At 49.4% G+C, this 17558-nt stretch overlaps 1 protein-coding gene across 8 annotated transcripts in view; it reads right to left on the reverse strand.

Moving 5' to 3' along the window:
• Positions 1-3109: 3109 nt before the first annotated feature.
• MVB12B (multivesicular body subunit 12B) overlaps positions 3110-17558 on the reverse strand; it is a 65389-nt gene continuing 50940 nt past the window's right edge. For 6 of the 8 annotated variants that reach the window (XM_068155714.1, XM_068155716.1, XM_068155711.1 and 3 more), the window contains exons 8-10: positions 13890-13945; positions 12149-12208; positions 3110-7921 (exon numbers count right to left, since the gene is read on the reverse strand). In XM_068155714.1, the coding sequence (XP_068011815.1) occupies positions 7835-7921; positions 12149-12208; positions 13890-13945 (203 nt within the window). In that variant the 3' untranslated portion in view covers positions 3110-7834. Of the gene's footprint in view, positions 7922-7954; positions 10758-10779; positions 11819-12148; positions 12209-13889; positions 13946-17558 lie in introns of those variants that run through there. The other 2 variants (XM_068155710.1, XM_068155708.1) reach the window with 2 other exon arrangements.

Raw genomic sequence — 17558 nt, forward strand, 5'->3', positions numbered from 1 at the left:
TGAGCAGAAATACCAGGCTTTCAGTAAAGTCTGGAGTATTTCAACAGCATCTCAGAGGCCTCACAGGGGGAGGAGCCCTGGCTATCAGCAGCAGGAAGAAGGGCAGATCATACAGTATGAGAGTGGTCCTGGGTCCAAACCCAAATAGAACCAAGGGGTGAGGATGAAGGTTCTCCCTGCCAGGAGTCCCTGGAAGCTCATCTATGTCTTCAGGCAGCAGGTGTGCAGCCCCATGCAGTTTCCTGTGCCACAGAGCAGAGCCCACGTCCAGCAGCCACAGCTAATCAGGGAGAAGTGGCTTTGACATTTGCAGCATCACCTGCTCAGCAAAGGCTCTGTGGCAGCTCACATGCCCGCCTGGTGCACACTGACATGAGAGGACATGAGCCAGGGCATGGGATGGGCCCACTCTGGTTTATGTCCCCACTGTGCCACCACCTTTGCAGCCAGGATATTCAATCAGGTGCTGGTGACGGCTCCCGCAGCAGCTCCAAGTTGCAGTTGCTCAGTTTTTGGTAGAACAAGTGGTACTGGCTTTCAAACAGAGGTTATAAAAACATGTGACTAAAGAGAACGTCAGGAACTTGGGTATTAATCTCCTTTAATTCAAAGCCCACTCAAAATAAGCGAGACAGAAATATTGGGTGGGGTGAGAGAAGATGCCAGAGGTTGTGTTGTGCACCACCAGCGTGGGTCAAGTTCAGGAGAATAATTCAGCACAAAGAATAACAATTTGCAGTCTTACTGGTGTGGTATGAGCTTCTCTCTAGGTGAGAGGCCCCTTTCCCCCCAGGGGCTTGCTGCCACCAGCCACACAGCACTTGCCTGCCGGCAGCGACACTGCCTGGCAGCCACCGAAGCCAGGACCTCTGCAGCTGCCTGTCCAGGCCTGGCAGGATGGGCTCTGCCTGGAGCTGAGTGCTGCCAGCACTGCTGCCAGCACCGGCCCTGCGCCAGGTGCTTTTGCCAGGCTTTGCCCCATCCTGCCCAGTAATGAGGCATCTCCTGCTGCTGGGAGGTAGCCAAAGGGACTTCACCCTCTGGCACCGCACAGCTGGCCAGTGCCATCTTCCATCTCTGGAGCCAAGACTCATTCTGGTGGCATCCCTGTGGAGCCCTGAGTGCTCAGCTAAACAGGCCCAGGCAGGACAGATGGGCACAAGCACAGCACCTCCCTGGTAGCTCCCATTTCCACTCTAAACTGCCCCTCCTAAAGCTGCACTTCAGAGTCTATCACAAGCCCTTGTTTATTTCTACAGAATCTTTGGTTATAATAGTTGTAAAAAAAATGAGACCAGGGAGCCTTGAGCTGGGCAGAGCAACAACTCTACCTGCAGAAATGCTCCCACCTGACCTGTGCAGCCTTCATCCCTGGTGCATCAGCTTGGAGCTGGAACTCTGCAGTGCAGAGTGGCCGCTGTGGTGGCCTCTGGCCTAGACAGCCCTGCCTAAAACGTGCCTGCTGCAAAGAGCAGGAGTGCAGGAGCAGGGAGTGGCCAAGGACTGAGGGGACAGGGGGCTGTGGAAGGCGATTGTGCAGCCCCATGCAAGCTGTACACTGCATGCCATTGCCACCTGCTGCATGCTGCTGCCACACAGCTCACTGCTGTAATCCAATGCACACCACTGTCACACTGCACCGCTGCTGTCACCTGCTGCATGGGGCTGCAGCAGTTCATTGCTGTTCTGGCTGCACTGATCTGTGGTGGCACTGGCATCCCTGGCATGGAGACACACAGCTGTGCAGAATGGCTGGGGAAGGACCAGGCCTGCACGGCTGGTCACATGTTGAGACGATCCCTTCAAAGAAACCTGTGCTGGCAAGTCCAGCCTGCTCTGGTGTTGCCAGACTCCATGACTTTAACTTGACCTCCTCATAATTACACACAATGCAAACTTTGCAGCTGATAATTATGAGTGACTGAAGTTGTTACTCTTTACACAGAGGATGAACAAGTTGTTCTGCTGGTGTTGTTGTCATCTACTGTAGTGACACATTTAGTGCCACATGTCTTTGGGACACAGGCTGTGTGGCAGTGTAGATGTCAAGTGTGGTCACTTACACTCCCGAAAGCACTTTGCTTGATCTGTTTTGACTTCTGTGTTTTGACTTTGCAGCACACCTTTAGAGAGAGACTGGTTTTCTAATTATTTTTATTATCTTGTTTCCAAGGACAAAACCCAACAAACAAAAGCAAATTACTGCCAAGGGGCTCGTACTGTCACCACTGAAGCTGACCCTTCAGATCATCAGTTGGTAGAGTGGCCAGTGCTACAGGCAGTCACTGATGTTCACCACTTCCTCCTTGGAGGAACACCATCTGCTGAGCTGGGGCAGAGGAAAAGGCACCTTGTGAGTCTCTCTCTCACAGGAAAGCTTGCAAACCCTGTTCTTTACTGAGACTTGACAGGGTGCTTGGTTACATGGGTTAGTTGATTAGGTGGTGTTGGGTGATAGGTTGGACGCGATGATCTTGAAGGTCTCTTCCAACCTGGTCTGGTCTATTCTATTCTATTCTATTCTATTCTATTCTATTCTATTCTATTCTATTCTATTCTATTCTATTCTATTCTATTCTATTCTATTCTATTCTATTCTATTCTCCAGTCCAGGGACTGACATGCATGATGATTTGATACTTTCTGCCCAAAGCAGACAAGAGCTGGGAAAGGAGGAACACTCAAATCCAGCTTTGTATTCTTACAGTATGCAAGGCTGACCCCATACTATTCTCATTCCCTAATGAGCATCTGTTGGGGTGCACAGCCCGATGCCCACTGAACCCAAGCCCACCCTAAGCATTACCTGAACCAAGCACACCTGTAATCCCCACCAAGAAACAGAAGCAGTTCCAGGTGCCACAACTAAAACTGCAACACAGTGCTTCAGAATGGTTTGGAACAAGCACTCATTTGTTTCTTTCCTCTTGATGATTTAAAAGCATGAAACATCCAGGTTTGGAATCTGAAGAATTCAATCCAACGATGGTGCAGAAGGAAAGAGCAGCTGGTCCCAAGGGATGCCCCTTTCCACTCCTGCAAATCAGAGCTGTGGTGGTTTAAGCTCCTTAAAGCTCCAATTTCAAAATGCAAAGAACAGAGGATAAACTGATTAAAACAAGTTTTATTTATCAAATTATATTAAGAATACAGACTAAGTTATCACACAATGAAACTTCCCTTTGTAAAATACAGGAGGGCCACCTAAAATAAATATAAAATGTAGTAACATTCAATAAGATTAATGCACAGTAAATTCACTTTCAATAACCCAACAAAAATGCATAGCATCTCAGAGGAAAAAAACAACACTTTGCAACTGCATAAACGATTTCTCTCTTCCATGTGCACGATGACATCGACAACTCTTGCTGTTAGGAAATCACTTCACAACAAACGACCAGAATATCCCAACTGTTTGGTTTCCCTGTGTTGAATGAATCGAGCAGCACCTTACTGAGCTTTCTCCCGAGCAGAGGAGCACCCTCCCTGCTGCCAGGCTGCCGGAGGTTTACGGCTCAGGGTAAGCAAGGCCGACACCGCTCGGCTGTCCCGCTGCCGGGGGCGGCTCCTGTCTGCCCGCCAAGGCTCGAAGGCTGAGGTAATTATCTGAGCGCAGCCAGACCTGCCTGCCCTTCAGCAGGAGTGGCACTGGCTCTGCCAAGCACCTGCGTGATGTGCCCGCTGCCACCTGGCTGGAGGGCAGACCTGGGGAGAAAGACTCCATGTTGTCTGAGGGCAGTGGGGAGGTGAAGGCCAGTGTAGGACCAAGCCAGCTCCAAAGGCATCTTATCCTGTTTTCCCCTCCCACGAGGAGATTTTTAGGGCCTCACTGAGGAGGTGTCCAGAGCCACGGACACATGCCCTTGCACCAGCATCCAGCTGGCACATGTCCACGTTGGGATTCTTCAGGCTCTGTGGTGCGTGGGGTCAGTCTGGAGAGCTCAGGAAACCGGTGGGGGCAGGGATGGATGTGAAACCAAACAAGCCCAAAGCTACAGACTAGCAACAACCTGGCACTACACAGGAGGCTCCTGGGGGGGAGATCCTCTGCAACAAACACCACAGGGGCAAACTCCCAGACAGCCAAAGGAAAAAAGTCTGACAAAGTTTATTTCTATGTAACTACAGCTACAAGATGCTCCCTCTGGGAAGGCACCTGCTACGACTGTCCACACTTGAGTTTTATCACAAAGTTCACACTCTACATTACTTTCTGGACTAATTTCTTGCCTTTCCATGGTTAACACATTAGACAGCACAGCCAGGCCTGCATGGCCCACGAGTCATCTCAGCACACTACCTGCTCCTTGCCGTGAGGAACCCAGGAGGCAGCATGTCACTACTAATTCACATCAGACAGTGTATTTTACAGTAAGCAAACCCCCCACTGCTGCTTTTCTGGCTCTGCTGCAGACACACCATTATTTGGCAAACTACTTTCTCATCAGACACAAGATTAAGCTACTTTGAGACTAGATTTGTCCTAGAAATAGAGGCAAGGTAGCCAAGCACATCTGGTAAAGCTCTGCAAATCCACCTCTGTTGCTTTCCATTGACTCAGCCCCTCCCCTTTTGCTCCAGAAGTTTTCTCTACAGCCAAACAACATCAATGTCAGCCTGCCTGAATGTTTATTTTGCCTGGGCCAATGCTACCACAGCTGCCTTTTGGACTGGGAGTGAGCAAGATGTAGAGAGATGCTGACATTGGCTATGGCATGTGCCAGTGAGGGGGATTTGCTGTGGGGATGCAAAGCCCAACCTTGTACTAAACTGCTGTGAGTATAAAAGCTACAGAACAGCAAATAAAACCTGTCTGTGGAAATGATGATGCCCAAGAGCTTGGGAATTCAGAGGTGTAATTAACAAAGCTTCCTATCTCTAGTGGGCTGAGAAGATGACAACTGCTCTGCACCACATGTCCTGCTGTGCTTCCAAGCACTGGCTTTGAGCTCCCTTCCTCTGGAAATGCCCAGTTTTCCAGGCTTCAGTGGCAGGTCTGAGAGCTCAGCTGGCTCTCATCTGCTGTAGCTCTTTGCCCAGAACACCTTTTTCACATTGATACCAAAGAACTGCACTTGTACTGTTTGTGCTTTTGGTACAGGGTACTCTTACAGTGCCACACCTCAGAAACATGCTGTGAAGGTCAAACTAACCTCTCCAGTTTCTCTGCAGATGTACCCCTGAAGCAGCTTTGCTGGCTCAGTGTAAAAGAGGGAACAGTAAGAACCAACTATACAAATATACCCTGAAGCTTTCTTAGCTGCCTGTCCCAGCTGCACGTCCTGTCAGCATTTTGAGCTGTCCAGTGGTTTCTGTAGGTCACTGAAGAGAAAAGCTGAGCTCACTACCTTTAAGAAGGCTGAACAAACATAACTGTTGCTATAAATATTAAAGCACCAATTTTATCTACCCATGCTCTCTAAGCTAAATCTCAGGGAAAGGACCCAAAGCCAAGCACCCACTTTTCTGAGACATACCCAGGAAGGGCCCTGCTGAACCACCAAGCAGCTACCTAAACGTGCTCCTCAGGGAGCCCTCCAGCCCTGCTCTCACTACAGAGAGATGCAGCTCAAGGATGGGCTCCTGAAAGTCACCTGCCCATCTCCCAGCAGCAGGAATTGAGCCTGGAGCCCTGCAGATCCTGCACCAGCCTGCAGCCCTCACTCCTCCACTACCAGCAACAAGGAAGGTCAGCTCTCTAAAGCGCCTCCATCCCAAAGTGATGAGGAACACAGTGCTGCAGATAGCTTCTACCCACCTGCAGTGTCTGCTCGGCCACAGGAGAAGCTATAAACGGATGCCACAGAAAACTACAGAACAAATTACAAGCAGAAAAATAGAAAGACAAAAGATGGATGAGATGGGCATAGCACTACAGCATGGAGTGGATTTGAACTTCAAGTGAACCTGAGCCAAATGACCAGGCTGCCATGGTATGTTCATTTGTTGATGTCGGCATCATCAATCTAGGCTTTGTGAAGCTTGGCAGTGAGGTCTGGCTTTGCTTTCCTGCAGGAGAAATAAGAACTAAAACCAGTGCTGCAACCTCCCAGTAAAGGAGCACTTCCAGGGGGTCACCCGACCCTCCAGAGCTGGTGTGAATAGAGGAACTTTAATCCTTTTGCCCAAATATAACAGATCTGCAACCAAACTGGCCTCTGCTTTCCAATCATGCAGCCTTGCTTTTCAGCTTTGGAAAATGGTTTACCTGATTGGAAGAAGCTGAAGGAAAGGCCTTGGAATTGGTCTGTCCCAAATGTTACGGTGCTTTGTGCTCATTATCCCAACAATATGGTATGGTGCCTTAAAACCAGAAATGAATCTTTGGACAAGAAAAGAATATTTTTACATATGTACAAATAAAAAATACAAGCTGACAGTACAAAACCTACTGTTAGTCACCATTCCGTCCCACTAGAAAACACAAGATCAATCAAAAGCAGTGCAAAGCAGGTCAGGGCCCATGCAGGACCCAGACTGAGAGCAACAATACTGTTATTTGTTACTATGGCAATTGCATTTCAATAGGGTTAGGTAATCAGTATTTTACAATATCAAACGTTGTAGGTTTCAACCCTTCCTTAAAAATTGCCATTTTGCTGCCATGATGTAGCTTTGTTCTACAGCAGAGACTTGAAAAAGCAGCATGGAGTCAGATGGGCACTTCTAAATAACTTATTACAGCAACAGACTTCTCCAAGACATGCATTTGACTGAGGAGCGAGCTCAGGTCAGTGATCACAAGGAGGCTGAGGTCAGGGTTTAATGCATCCCACTCTCATCCTGCGCTACGTCAGAGTTCAGTGCGTCCTCGTGAGCGCACGAGGGGACAGGCACATCTCTTGTCTTAGCAGCTAGCAGGGCAAGTATTAGAAAATTGTCCAAAGTGATGGGCAGGAGACAGCATCCATGCTGTTAGCAGAGCCCCCGCTTTGCAGGCAGCATGGCCAAGGGTCGGTGGGGCCCTGCTGGGCTCAGCCTGGGCCACTGCCAGCATCCAGTCCGGAAAGAAAGAAAGGGTGTTTGTTGCTCTAGGTCCTCACAGACACCCTGTGCAGTACAGAGGTGCTTGATCTCGGGAGCTGCAGTGCAATTTGTGTTCTCTGTGCTCCTCCACCTTGCCAGCATCTGGGAACAGAGCCCAAGGCAGGCCTGAGCAAGCTATCTCAGCCTCACTGGCCAACAGCAAAAGCAACTGATCACAGCCTGGGGCTGATCCTGGCCACAGCAGAGCTGCTGTGTGCCCAGACCTCAGCAGAGGCAGATGAGCCCATTGCAGAGCTGCTGTGTGTCCAGACCTTGCTGGAGGCCGATGGGCCACCCGCTGTAGCTCAGTGCTGCTCACCAGACTGAGCTACAGGGGTTTCCCATGAGTTCCATGTCAGCACAGGCAGAATGCCCAGGGGTTTGAAGATTAAAGAAGAGCAAATTATATGGATGGTTACTTTTAGGGCTTACTGCAGATCACTTCTTGATGGTTCACAAGCCCAGGGTTTGCTGTTGGCAGCAGTTTGTTACAGCTCTGTTTTTTGCAACTGTCCTGCAGCAGAGGTTATGAAGTGGGGATGACCGAGGGGCTGCTGTCAGGGCTCCCAGTCCTGTACTCACGTGGAGAGGCTCCAGAACGGCAAAGGAGGGTGGGTGGGAGCAGCTGCCGAAGGGTTGCACAGTCCCAACACAAGGAGCAGCGTGTGCAGGAAGAGGTGGTGCAGTGCAGGGCGGGCAGTGATGGCCAAAGGAGTGGAGGTCTGCTGGGACGGCCCTGGTGCCATGTCCCGCACCTACTCAGTAGTATGCACGCACAGGCCTGCTCCAGTGCCAGTGGCCCCTCTCAGGACGGGGGGACTGGCGGGCACCGGGTGGGGCTGGGTGGCAGGCGGGCTGCCGCGCTCTGCTCCGTCCGGAAGCTGTACTCATACTGTGGGGAAAAGCAAGACAGAGGGAATCATGGGGCACTGCCTGATGGCAGACAAGCCAAGGCACACAGCCACACTCCCCAGCCTGTTGACAATACAGCAAGCACAAGAATGAGGTTAAGAACTGGACCTGGCAGCACCTTGAGCTGTAATCTTGTTCCCCTGTCCCCACATTGCAATGTGGCAAATGAGCCTGCCAGCACCACCCAATCCCACATCAGTACCCATCCCAGGGGTAGGATTCGCCCCCCCTCTGCCCCATTAACACAAACATGACCACACTCATCCCAATTCCCCTTTGCAGGCCTCATGTACCCAAGCTGGTACATATATACAGATATAACCATAATTATGTGTGGTTCTTAGCAAGGTGAGTAGAAATTCCTAAATAAGTCCCTGCACCGCAGAGATGTCACTGCAGCTGGCTGGATGCTGCTGCTGCTGCAGCTGAAGGACTCTCCAACAGCTGAGACATCCCCGCCACTTGCTGGCCACAGCCATGATGGCCTGGATACCACAGTATATGGAGTGTGCCGTAGCAGTGCCATCTCGTGGCACACCATGGGCCACACCATGACAGCCTCCAGCCACCCTGGACACTGCTGTAGCACCCTCCGGAGAGGCTGAGAACCACTGTGGCTCTCCCGTTATGGGCAGTGGAGAGCAATATGCCAGGGCAGGAGCAGCACACAGCCCGAGCACACCTGCCATGGTGGCTCTAGATACAGACCGTCCTCGTCAGGTCTCCCAATATCCCATTTGTGGCTCCTGGGTTGTCCCCTACTCCTTTGGGCCAGGTTCATTCACCACCACTCCTCACCAGCCAGCCTGGGGCTCAGGACACATAGCTGGTGAGGTGGTCCTGCGAATGAGTGACTTTGCTGGCACCTGAACCCCACCATGTGCACAGGGACAGAGCTACCAGTGCTGGATGGGTTGGTTGTGCCAGGGTGACTGTGCCAGGGCTGCTGTGGAGCTGCATGAGGGTTGCATGTGGAGAGACACACCGGTCCCGCTGCCAAGAGCAGTGGTGGAATCCTCATCCCTGGAGGGGTTTAGAAGCTGTGCAGATGTGGTGCCAAGGGACATGGCTTAGTAGTGACTTCGCAGTATCAGACTAACTGTTGGACTTGATGATCTTTAGAGTCTCTTCCAATGAAAATGACTCTGTTTCCTTGATTCTTTGCTCCTCCAGCCAGCTCCCATGGACCCAGACACGGGCTGGGTCTTCCTTGCCCCAGCATCAAAACCTCTTATGGGTGCCAGTTCACCATGTCCTGCAACCACGTGAGCGAGGCCACCGACGCTGCGAGTGGCCCAGCTCCTCCCGCATACACGGAACCGTTCCCCACTCCCAGTCGCCGGGCAGAGGGGGGACCTAAATCAGACTGGGGGACGCGAAGGCTGCGTGGGGCCGGCAGGGGGCGCCAGGGGACCGCTCCCGCCGGCGCGAACCGGGGCGGGCCCCGAAACAGCGGCGGGAAGGCCGGGGCGACCAACGACAATAGATCCGAACCTAAGCATCCCGGGTAGGCTGCGCAGAAGGTGTTGCGGAGCCCTCCTCCTCTTCCAGCCTGCCCTTTAATTGGCAAACACGTCTCCATTAATTTTACCTCAATGTCATGATGTCACAGCCAGCAGTACCAGCCCCGAGCTAAATAAGCAATAAGCCTCATTTTTCAACACACAAACACATAAAGATGTCAGCTCAAACTGTTTACTAATTAACACTTAAAAAGACACAAATTAGATATGCGTGGCTAAGAGCAATTATAATCAAGACGAATTTCTCTAGTCATTTGGGAACTGAAAAAAATGCCTAATTGCTGGAACCAATGTTTTAAAAACTGAAATCATGCCAGTTAGCAAATATGTTCATTTAAAGAACATTTCATGTGACTACACTCTGGAGAATTGACTACAAACATGAGAACAAGGGAAAATATTTCTGTATAAAATTAAAATTTTAAGCTCTTTTAGATTTACAACTTCTTCATTAAATATATTTGCAAAGAGCAGCCCAGGAAAACTTGTAGCAATTAAGTGGTTAAATGAACTGCCTTCCTTGTCAGTTTAAAAGGAATGATTAATATTAGATGCTGGCTTTACTAATTAGACTCTCTCCAGACTCTCTGCTCAATGCCAAGCTGAAGTGAGGCCGGGGTGCGCTCTGCCAGTGCCCCGCGAGTGCAGCGGGCCCACGCCAGCCTGCTGCCTGACTGCGCTGCCAACAGCCACGTGGCACAGCAGCACGCACTACCACCACCACCAGAGCGGTGAAGGGTGGCAGTGCCTTTGCCACCACCTGCACGCACCACTCCTCGCTGCACAGCGGCTGCCTCACCTGCCAACGCACCAGCTCAGCGACATTCCCTAGCCGGGACAGCAGGAGCAGCTGGGACAAACCTATGCAGCCTCACAGGAAGAGCAGCAGCCATGCTGCCAGGGCTCGTGTTCTTTTCTGTCCCACATCCACTCAAACAGCCATGGGCAAAGGGTGCCCTCAGCTTAAATCTGCCTTTGCCCACTGAGCATCACTGCCTCTTCACATCCCACTTCTTCATACACTACTCCAGTCCTGCTGTGTGAGACGTGACTTCAGGTGCCGCCCGAGCACGCAGTACAGGATTTGCATCTACTTTCATCAGTTTTCCTGAAGTACTTTCATTCATCCTTGTCTTGCAGCTTGGAGGACGGGTGCATAAATCCACAAATCTGACAACAGAGGACAATAACTCTTGGAATTCTTTGGGAATATTTTTTGCAAGGCATCCAGCTCCAGGGAGAACGTTCTTGCTGCTTTGGAAATCCGGAAGCTTCGCTGTAATGTTGCTATTGCTTGCAAGGGAAATAAAGCCGTGCAGAAATTCACAATATTTATATGCGTAGCTATCTATGTGCAGACAAGATGCTTCATCAAGGAATATGGGCTGCATAATTATACTTTTCATTACTCTGAAACACACACAGCCTATAACGGAACACAAGGGTGTGGGGGAGAGCTGACAGGTATCAACCTCACCTCCCAAGGCTACAGAAACAACTCCAGTGTCAATGTGCTTGTGCTTTGTGGGCCTGTGCAGAGCACACGGCAGGCCCACACAGCCCACACCTCCTGGCAGCACTCTGAGCTGCCCAGACCTCTCTTGCACATGCATATCCAACACCATTTTGCTTCCCCTCCAGCAAAAAGGACCTGCTGTCCTGCAGCCAGCCCCTGGTGAGGGCAGGTTGGAAGGAGGTAGGCACCTGTGGGGGCCCCCAGCCCTGAGCACTCCTGGCACCCAGCACACATGGCCCTTGTGAAAGGGCCAAATGGCACATGTGCCACATGACAGGAGTGCAGTGCCTAAGCCAATGGGTGTTTCTGCTAGCAATTGCCCTTGACAGGCATCGTCTTCAGAGTTACTGTTGTAGCTTCCCTGGCAACCATCCATCTTCTCTTCATACTCAGGAGAAACTTCAAGGTAGGAGAAGAGGATAGATTTAGGAAGCTGGACTCACAACTGGAATCAAAAAGTGGAGAAGCCATGAAGAGTCCGGAAGTTTTGCTATGCCATCTTCTTACTCTCTGTCTTTGACTCAGTTGGTTAGCACAAGAGGTGATGTTAGTGACATAGAAGATGTTTGTGACTGATGGTGCCTGAACATACACAAGCTGTTGAGACATTTTTCCTCCTGATTTAAGCCTTCAGCTGAATTGCAGCCCTTGCAAAGCAGGTCACTCCTTGGCACCACGCATTTGCCAAAATGCTTCTCTGGGAACACAGAATCACTCTCGGTTTGATGGCTGTCTCCTCCTTGAGCTCCTGGAAGCCTCAGACTCACTGAAAGTGCAGTCCAGTTTTCTTGGTGACAAGTCACCAGTACCATCAGAATGAAGTGATAAAGCAGAGTACCTGGCATTGATTAGTCAATGAGACACAAAGCACAGTGTCCTGCTGCGACATGGTTTGTTAAGAAGTAAGGTTAAATAAGGAAGACCTCTGGAATTAAACAAAGGGCAGCAGACTTTGTTATTAGATTCAATGCCTAAAGTGTCCTCACCCTGCACAGATCACAGTAGACACCCTAATTCTAAGCTGACTGTTTGACTCCTCATTTATTTTTATCCACCACCAGTAACTTGGCAAAAACAAGAGAGGCCTTTTCCATATAGGAAGGGATCTCACAATGAGGTGAACACAGCTCTCACAACACTTTTGCTTAGTGCCTGGCTGGCTACTTACCTCCTTTTCAATTTCTGCAAGGGTTTTGATTGTGATGCCCAAGAGATCAACTGGCTGCATCTGGAAACAAACAAACAAACAAGCAAGCAAGTAAGAGAATTGTCAAATCGAGGCATTTTTTTTTGTTTGGGAATTTTTTGTTTAAAGTTGGCAAATGCTCTATCACCAGAAATTGAGAGACACCTTCTGTAAGCACATACGGAATCCTGTTTCTCAGCCCACCACAGGAATGAAGAAGCAGAAGCAGGTTAGGGATAGCAGCTCTTAAGGCCTTCATCCCTAAGCGAGGACAGATGACACTCATCTCAGTGTCACTGTGCCAAGGTAGGTCTTTAGCCACCTCCCTGCTGCAGGATGGCTGCTATGGGAATGCACTAACACCCCATGGATTTCATACAGCTACAGCACAGGCTGTGGAAAGCTCTGACCAAACTGACCATATGGTGGCAATGGTGTCTAAAGGATCTGAGGGGAGGATTAGCACGACCTAATCTCTCTGCATTTGTCCTCGCAGCAGGGACTCAGCTTTCTGGGAATAACGGCCCATAAACAACACTTTCTGAAAGCAATGGTTGTGAAAAACCACATCCGGCTACACACTGAGGTTGTGTCAGCAGGAAGAAGAAAGCAAAAGTGGGAGCACAATGTGAAAGATCAGATACACCTGATGGCTTAGTGTTTGCCTGAACAGCTTCTTGTAAACTGTTTATTAAACAGATATTGGCTTAGGATCGGCTGGCTGAGAGAACTGGTAACAGGATGCTGAGCTTTTGAGCTCTGGATCACAACTTAAATCAGAACTGGTGCAGCAGTGCTCAAAGGTCATTCTGTATCAGTACTGTGGTTTCTAATTTCAGTTGAGCAAACCTGCCCTGCCCAGGCTGTTGGCACTGCAGCACTGAATGCTGAGCAGGCAGGATGTGGTGCCCTTCTGAGCTTGCCCCACTGCCAGGCAGGAGCTGTGCTGTCAGCAGCACAGGCACGCTGAGCTGGAGCCACACAGCTGGCAGCACAGACACACCAAGCTGGACTCTGCTCCAGGAGTGAATAGGCTTAGAAATGTGCTGTATGTGAAAGTAACCCAGCCTGCTCTGTCTGCTGCTGCCCTGGAGTCACTGTGACTCAGACAATCTCCCAGGCCAGAGGGCAACAGGAATCCTGAAACCATTTTTCCATCCCTGCTGCTGCTTCTTGGAACCCAGCTGAGGTCCACCTGTGGTGTCATTAGGACGCAGCTGCCTCTGCAAACTTTCCTGGCTGGAAATGGTAAACATGAGGACACAGCCTCCCCACCAAACTGGACTTTGGCCAGTGCAGCCTTGGCAGTCCCACTACCTACAGTCAGCTACAGCCACTCATGCTCCACCTGCATAACCACCAGCAGCCACCAAGACTGAGCAGCTCTGGAAGACTCTCTGCCATGACAGCTGCTAGCACTGAAGTGCTCAACACCATTTACAATTGCTCTGAGCTTCTGGGGCACAAGAGGGAAGCTGCAGAGCTGACTCCACTACTGTATTCAGTACAGGACAGTTCAGCTTTAGAAGTGACCTGGCAAAAGTCATTCCCACCCCATGGAAAATACTGTGCAATCCCAACTCAGTCAGCTCAAGCACTGGGTATATATTAGGCTCCCCAAAAGAAAAGCCCCCAGAAGCAGGTAATTTGTGTGAATGTTTTGTGATCACTCTCCACCAAAAGATGAATTTCAGACACTGGGATAACAAGCAAGGCAACTCACCCCTTCAGGAGCACAGGTAAACTTCTCTGAAATCATGAAAGGCACTCCATCCATCGCTGAAAGGGACAGAACAAGCAGACATGTCACATTTCCAGCTGACTTCTGACATGCAACTTCACACATTCCCAGTGACAGATCAAGTATTCATGGCATTGACACATGATTGATAGCTTGCAGGGGTTATTGCCAGCCTTTTCCTCCCTCTAACCTGCCAGTGGTGTCTCTCTGTTCGAGACACAGCTGGGTTAGTCCCCACTGAATCAGGAATTCAATGAACCCTCCCTGCTCTATCCACATACAATTTCATGCTCTCAATTTTGAGTCTTCCAATTTGGTTCAGCTGCCAAAACAGGACAGTATTTGAAACTGAAAACACATACAGTTTTAGAGGACAGATGTCTATTTACCATACAGAACTATCTGAGCAGCTCACTGGTTCCTGAGGAACATGTCTGGTTCAGGTGACTTGTATCTCTCATAAGATATGTCAGTACAAGGGAGACACTTTTAAAACATGTAACTCAGCAATTTCCACACCAGACTGAAAAGAGCACATTTCTAAGGCAGAGCGCAGCTCCAAATGCATCCACTTCATTTCAGTTCCACCTTTAACATGTTAAGTCCTTAAATTTCAGCTCTGAAATAAGAACTTAAAACCAGGGCAAATTTAATCCCCGAAATGCCCCTGAGTAATCCTCAAACAGCGTTTTCCTTACACAGAGCATCTACACCTTTCCCTGCTTGCTGTAACTTCCATCAGCACCAGCGAGTTACCACGTTCATGATTTAACAAGGGTTATTTGAGAACTCTTTGCATTTTACATTTGCTTTGTGTATTTTGACTTTAAGAACCCCCTCTGCTGGAGTAATTTCATTATCAAAGGTGCTATGTGGCAGCGCTACATGAAACAAAAGGAAACAGATGAAAAGCAGCATCACCAAATCCAGGAAGTTTTGAACCTGAAAGACCATCTGCATTTGTTATCCCGACAGAAACCTGCTTTGATCAGTCACACACTGGCTTTTGTAAAGTAATTTAAAGACTAAGCTGCGATGAGCGCGCGCCCTCCCCGGCAGCCCCTGCCTCCATCCATCCCTCTGTCCGTCCTTGCGAGCTGCAGCCCTCCCAAAGCTCAAAACTGCAGAGCAAAGCAGCAGATGAAAGCAGGGTGTGCCAAAGGCTCAGCAGCACAATTAGCACTCTCCTAAACAAACGAGCTTCAACAGAGCTGTAATTAAGCAGGCCTGTAATTAAGTATATGCCCTTTATCATAACGATCATGCTTAAAAATGGCATGATGCATGGAAGTGTGTTATTAATGCTGCACTCCCAAAGCGCAGGAGCGTGCACAGGAGCCAGCGTGTCAGGCCCGTCACTCAGCTGCTGGGAAAATACATTCAAGGCAGAAATCAGAAAACAGCTCGCTCATTCAGCAGCTCCTTTCACAGCCAGGCACTGGGAGTCATGAGGATTTAAACACCCACCAATCCAGGAAACTTTAGGGAAATAATGCACCAGGCTGCCCCAGCTGGCTGCTCCCTCTACCCTGGCTTTTCTAGCGCTGAAGGGTGCAGCCTTCACCCCTTCTCACCTGGCCTCCCCAGCACTAGAGGATGCAGCCTTTACCCCCTCACCCCACAGCTCAGGGACCCAACAACAGCCTGCTGGTGGGAGCTGTCTGGGGCTGCAGGCAGTTGGTGGGGACTCCTGAGACACAAGGGGAGACACAAGCTCCAATTCAGAACAGAAAAGGTGGGCAAGGTCCCATTTTCACAACATTACCACCACCACCATAAGCATTACTCATACCTCCACACAAGAGAGCTCATGCACTGATCCACACAGGTTTTAACATCTTTAAAAGGTTGAAACTTTAAAATATTTTAGAAGACCTATACAACATTTGTGCCTTGTATGTTTCACTTCAAGCCTCCCTATGCAGGCAGGCAGAGCTGCTCTTCCCTGCCCAGTGATCAGTGGAGCCAGCAGGACCTTGGCTGACTGTGGCCCCCAGCTCTACACTGGGAATTACCACTTGCCTGCAAAGCCTCACCCACTGCAGGGCTAAGACAGCTGTGGCACCAAGGCCTGGCTGAACCCAGGAGGCTGCAGGTTCTCCCTGTGCAACTGCACCCCCAGCATCTGCAATACATAGAATAAACCAGGTTGGAAGAGACCTTCAAGATCATCGCGTCCAACCCATCAACCAATCCAACCCACCTAAACAACTAAACCATGGCACCAAGCACCCCACCAAGTCTCCTCCTGAACACCTCCAATGATGGCGACTCCACCACCTCCCCAGGCATCAGAGAGTTGCCTGTGCTCCTTTCCCTTAGAATGGAACAAACTAAAAAGGGATTGCAAGTAGAAAAAAAGAAAAATGTTTCCAATGCCTGTTTGCTGCCTCCCAGGAACTGCCTCCCTGAGGGTCACATCCAATTAGCTCAGTCACAACTAGATAAAAGAGCTGAAGAAGCCAGCAGCCAGAATCTTTGGAGGTTTCTTCCAACCAATGATGCTTAAACCAACCTTGAAGGGTGGCATTCCCATGACTCCCCTATAGCAGCCAGGAGGGGGCCAGATCCTCCAGTGAAGGGCATACAAGAAGGCACCAGAGCCACCCCCTTAGTCAGCTCAGGACGACCGAAAAAAAACACAACCAACTTTTAACCAGCGGCTGCTTCATTACAATTCACTCAGACTTTGCTCTCAGCCTTTAAAGGGCAGGCCACAAACCCACACTCTATAAATACAACTTGTTAGCTCACTCAGAAATTCTCTTTCATCTGAAAAAGTACTGTCACCCTCCTCTAAGCAGATGATAGATGCTGCCTTCTGTGCTGTAGACTCCAACTAAATCTCAGTTGTCAAATTAGTAATTCATCTTTCTTGAATAACTATATTTTTAGCAAAGCTACCAGATTTAAATAATCAGACCTGCCAATGCTACCCTAATTTAACCACGCTGACGAACTTTCACAGGCAGCATCAGCTAACATAATGAGTTTCTGGATGACAAAGAACTTCAGCCCATAGTTCTCTACACTACCCCGTGTAATAAGCACTTGTTCTTTTCAACAATGCGCACATAAAAGAGGAATCTAAATAATAATTGCTGTAATTATCTTGAAAAATATGTGGTGATTAATGGTGATTATGAAAATCTGTATAATTGTTCATTGAAATCTCCAATGATCAGATGCTTGCTTGAAACAGCCATTAATGAAGATCTTAGGAAGACAAAAAGCATCCAAACTCCAGACGAGCTCCCGCCCGTTGGACACGCGTGCGGAAGCCATGGCACAGACGCCTGGCTCAGCCTTCACCCCACCCACGAACTCTGAGAGGTTCCAAGATGTCACTGCGGTTCAAAGCACGAAGTTCAACCTGTTATTTATGCAAATAATTAATTACTCTTGCATCCAACTAGCAGTTTGTCATGACACATTAATGACTTGATAGACTTCTATGAACTAGTGAACACAGGACAGCAGAGCGCTTTTATCGTCATTTAATTTAAAAACGATCCTGTGTGAAATTATCTACTCGTGAGTGATGGAAGCATAAAGAACAGACTCAGCAAAGCTTCTTTTGGATCATTGCTTTATTAATGGTAACGTCAGGGAAATGAAAAATGCTAACATTGTCATATTTAGCTCCTGGGT

The sequence above is a fragment of the Melanerpes formicivorus genome, unplaced genomic scaffold (genome assembly GCF_026170545.1).
Source record: "Melanerpes formicivorus ecotype bairdi unplaced genomic scaffold, bMelFor1.0.p_v2 SCAF_33, whole genome shotgun sequence".
NCBI lineage: Eukaryota > Metazoa > Chordata > Aves > Piciformes > Picidae > Melanerpes > Melanerpes formicivorus.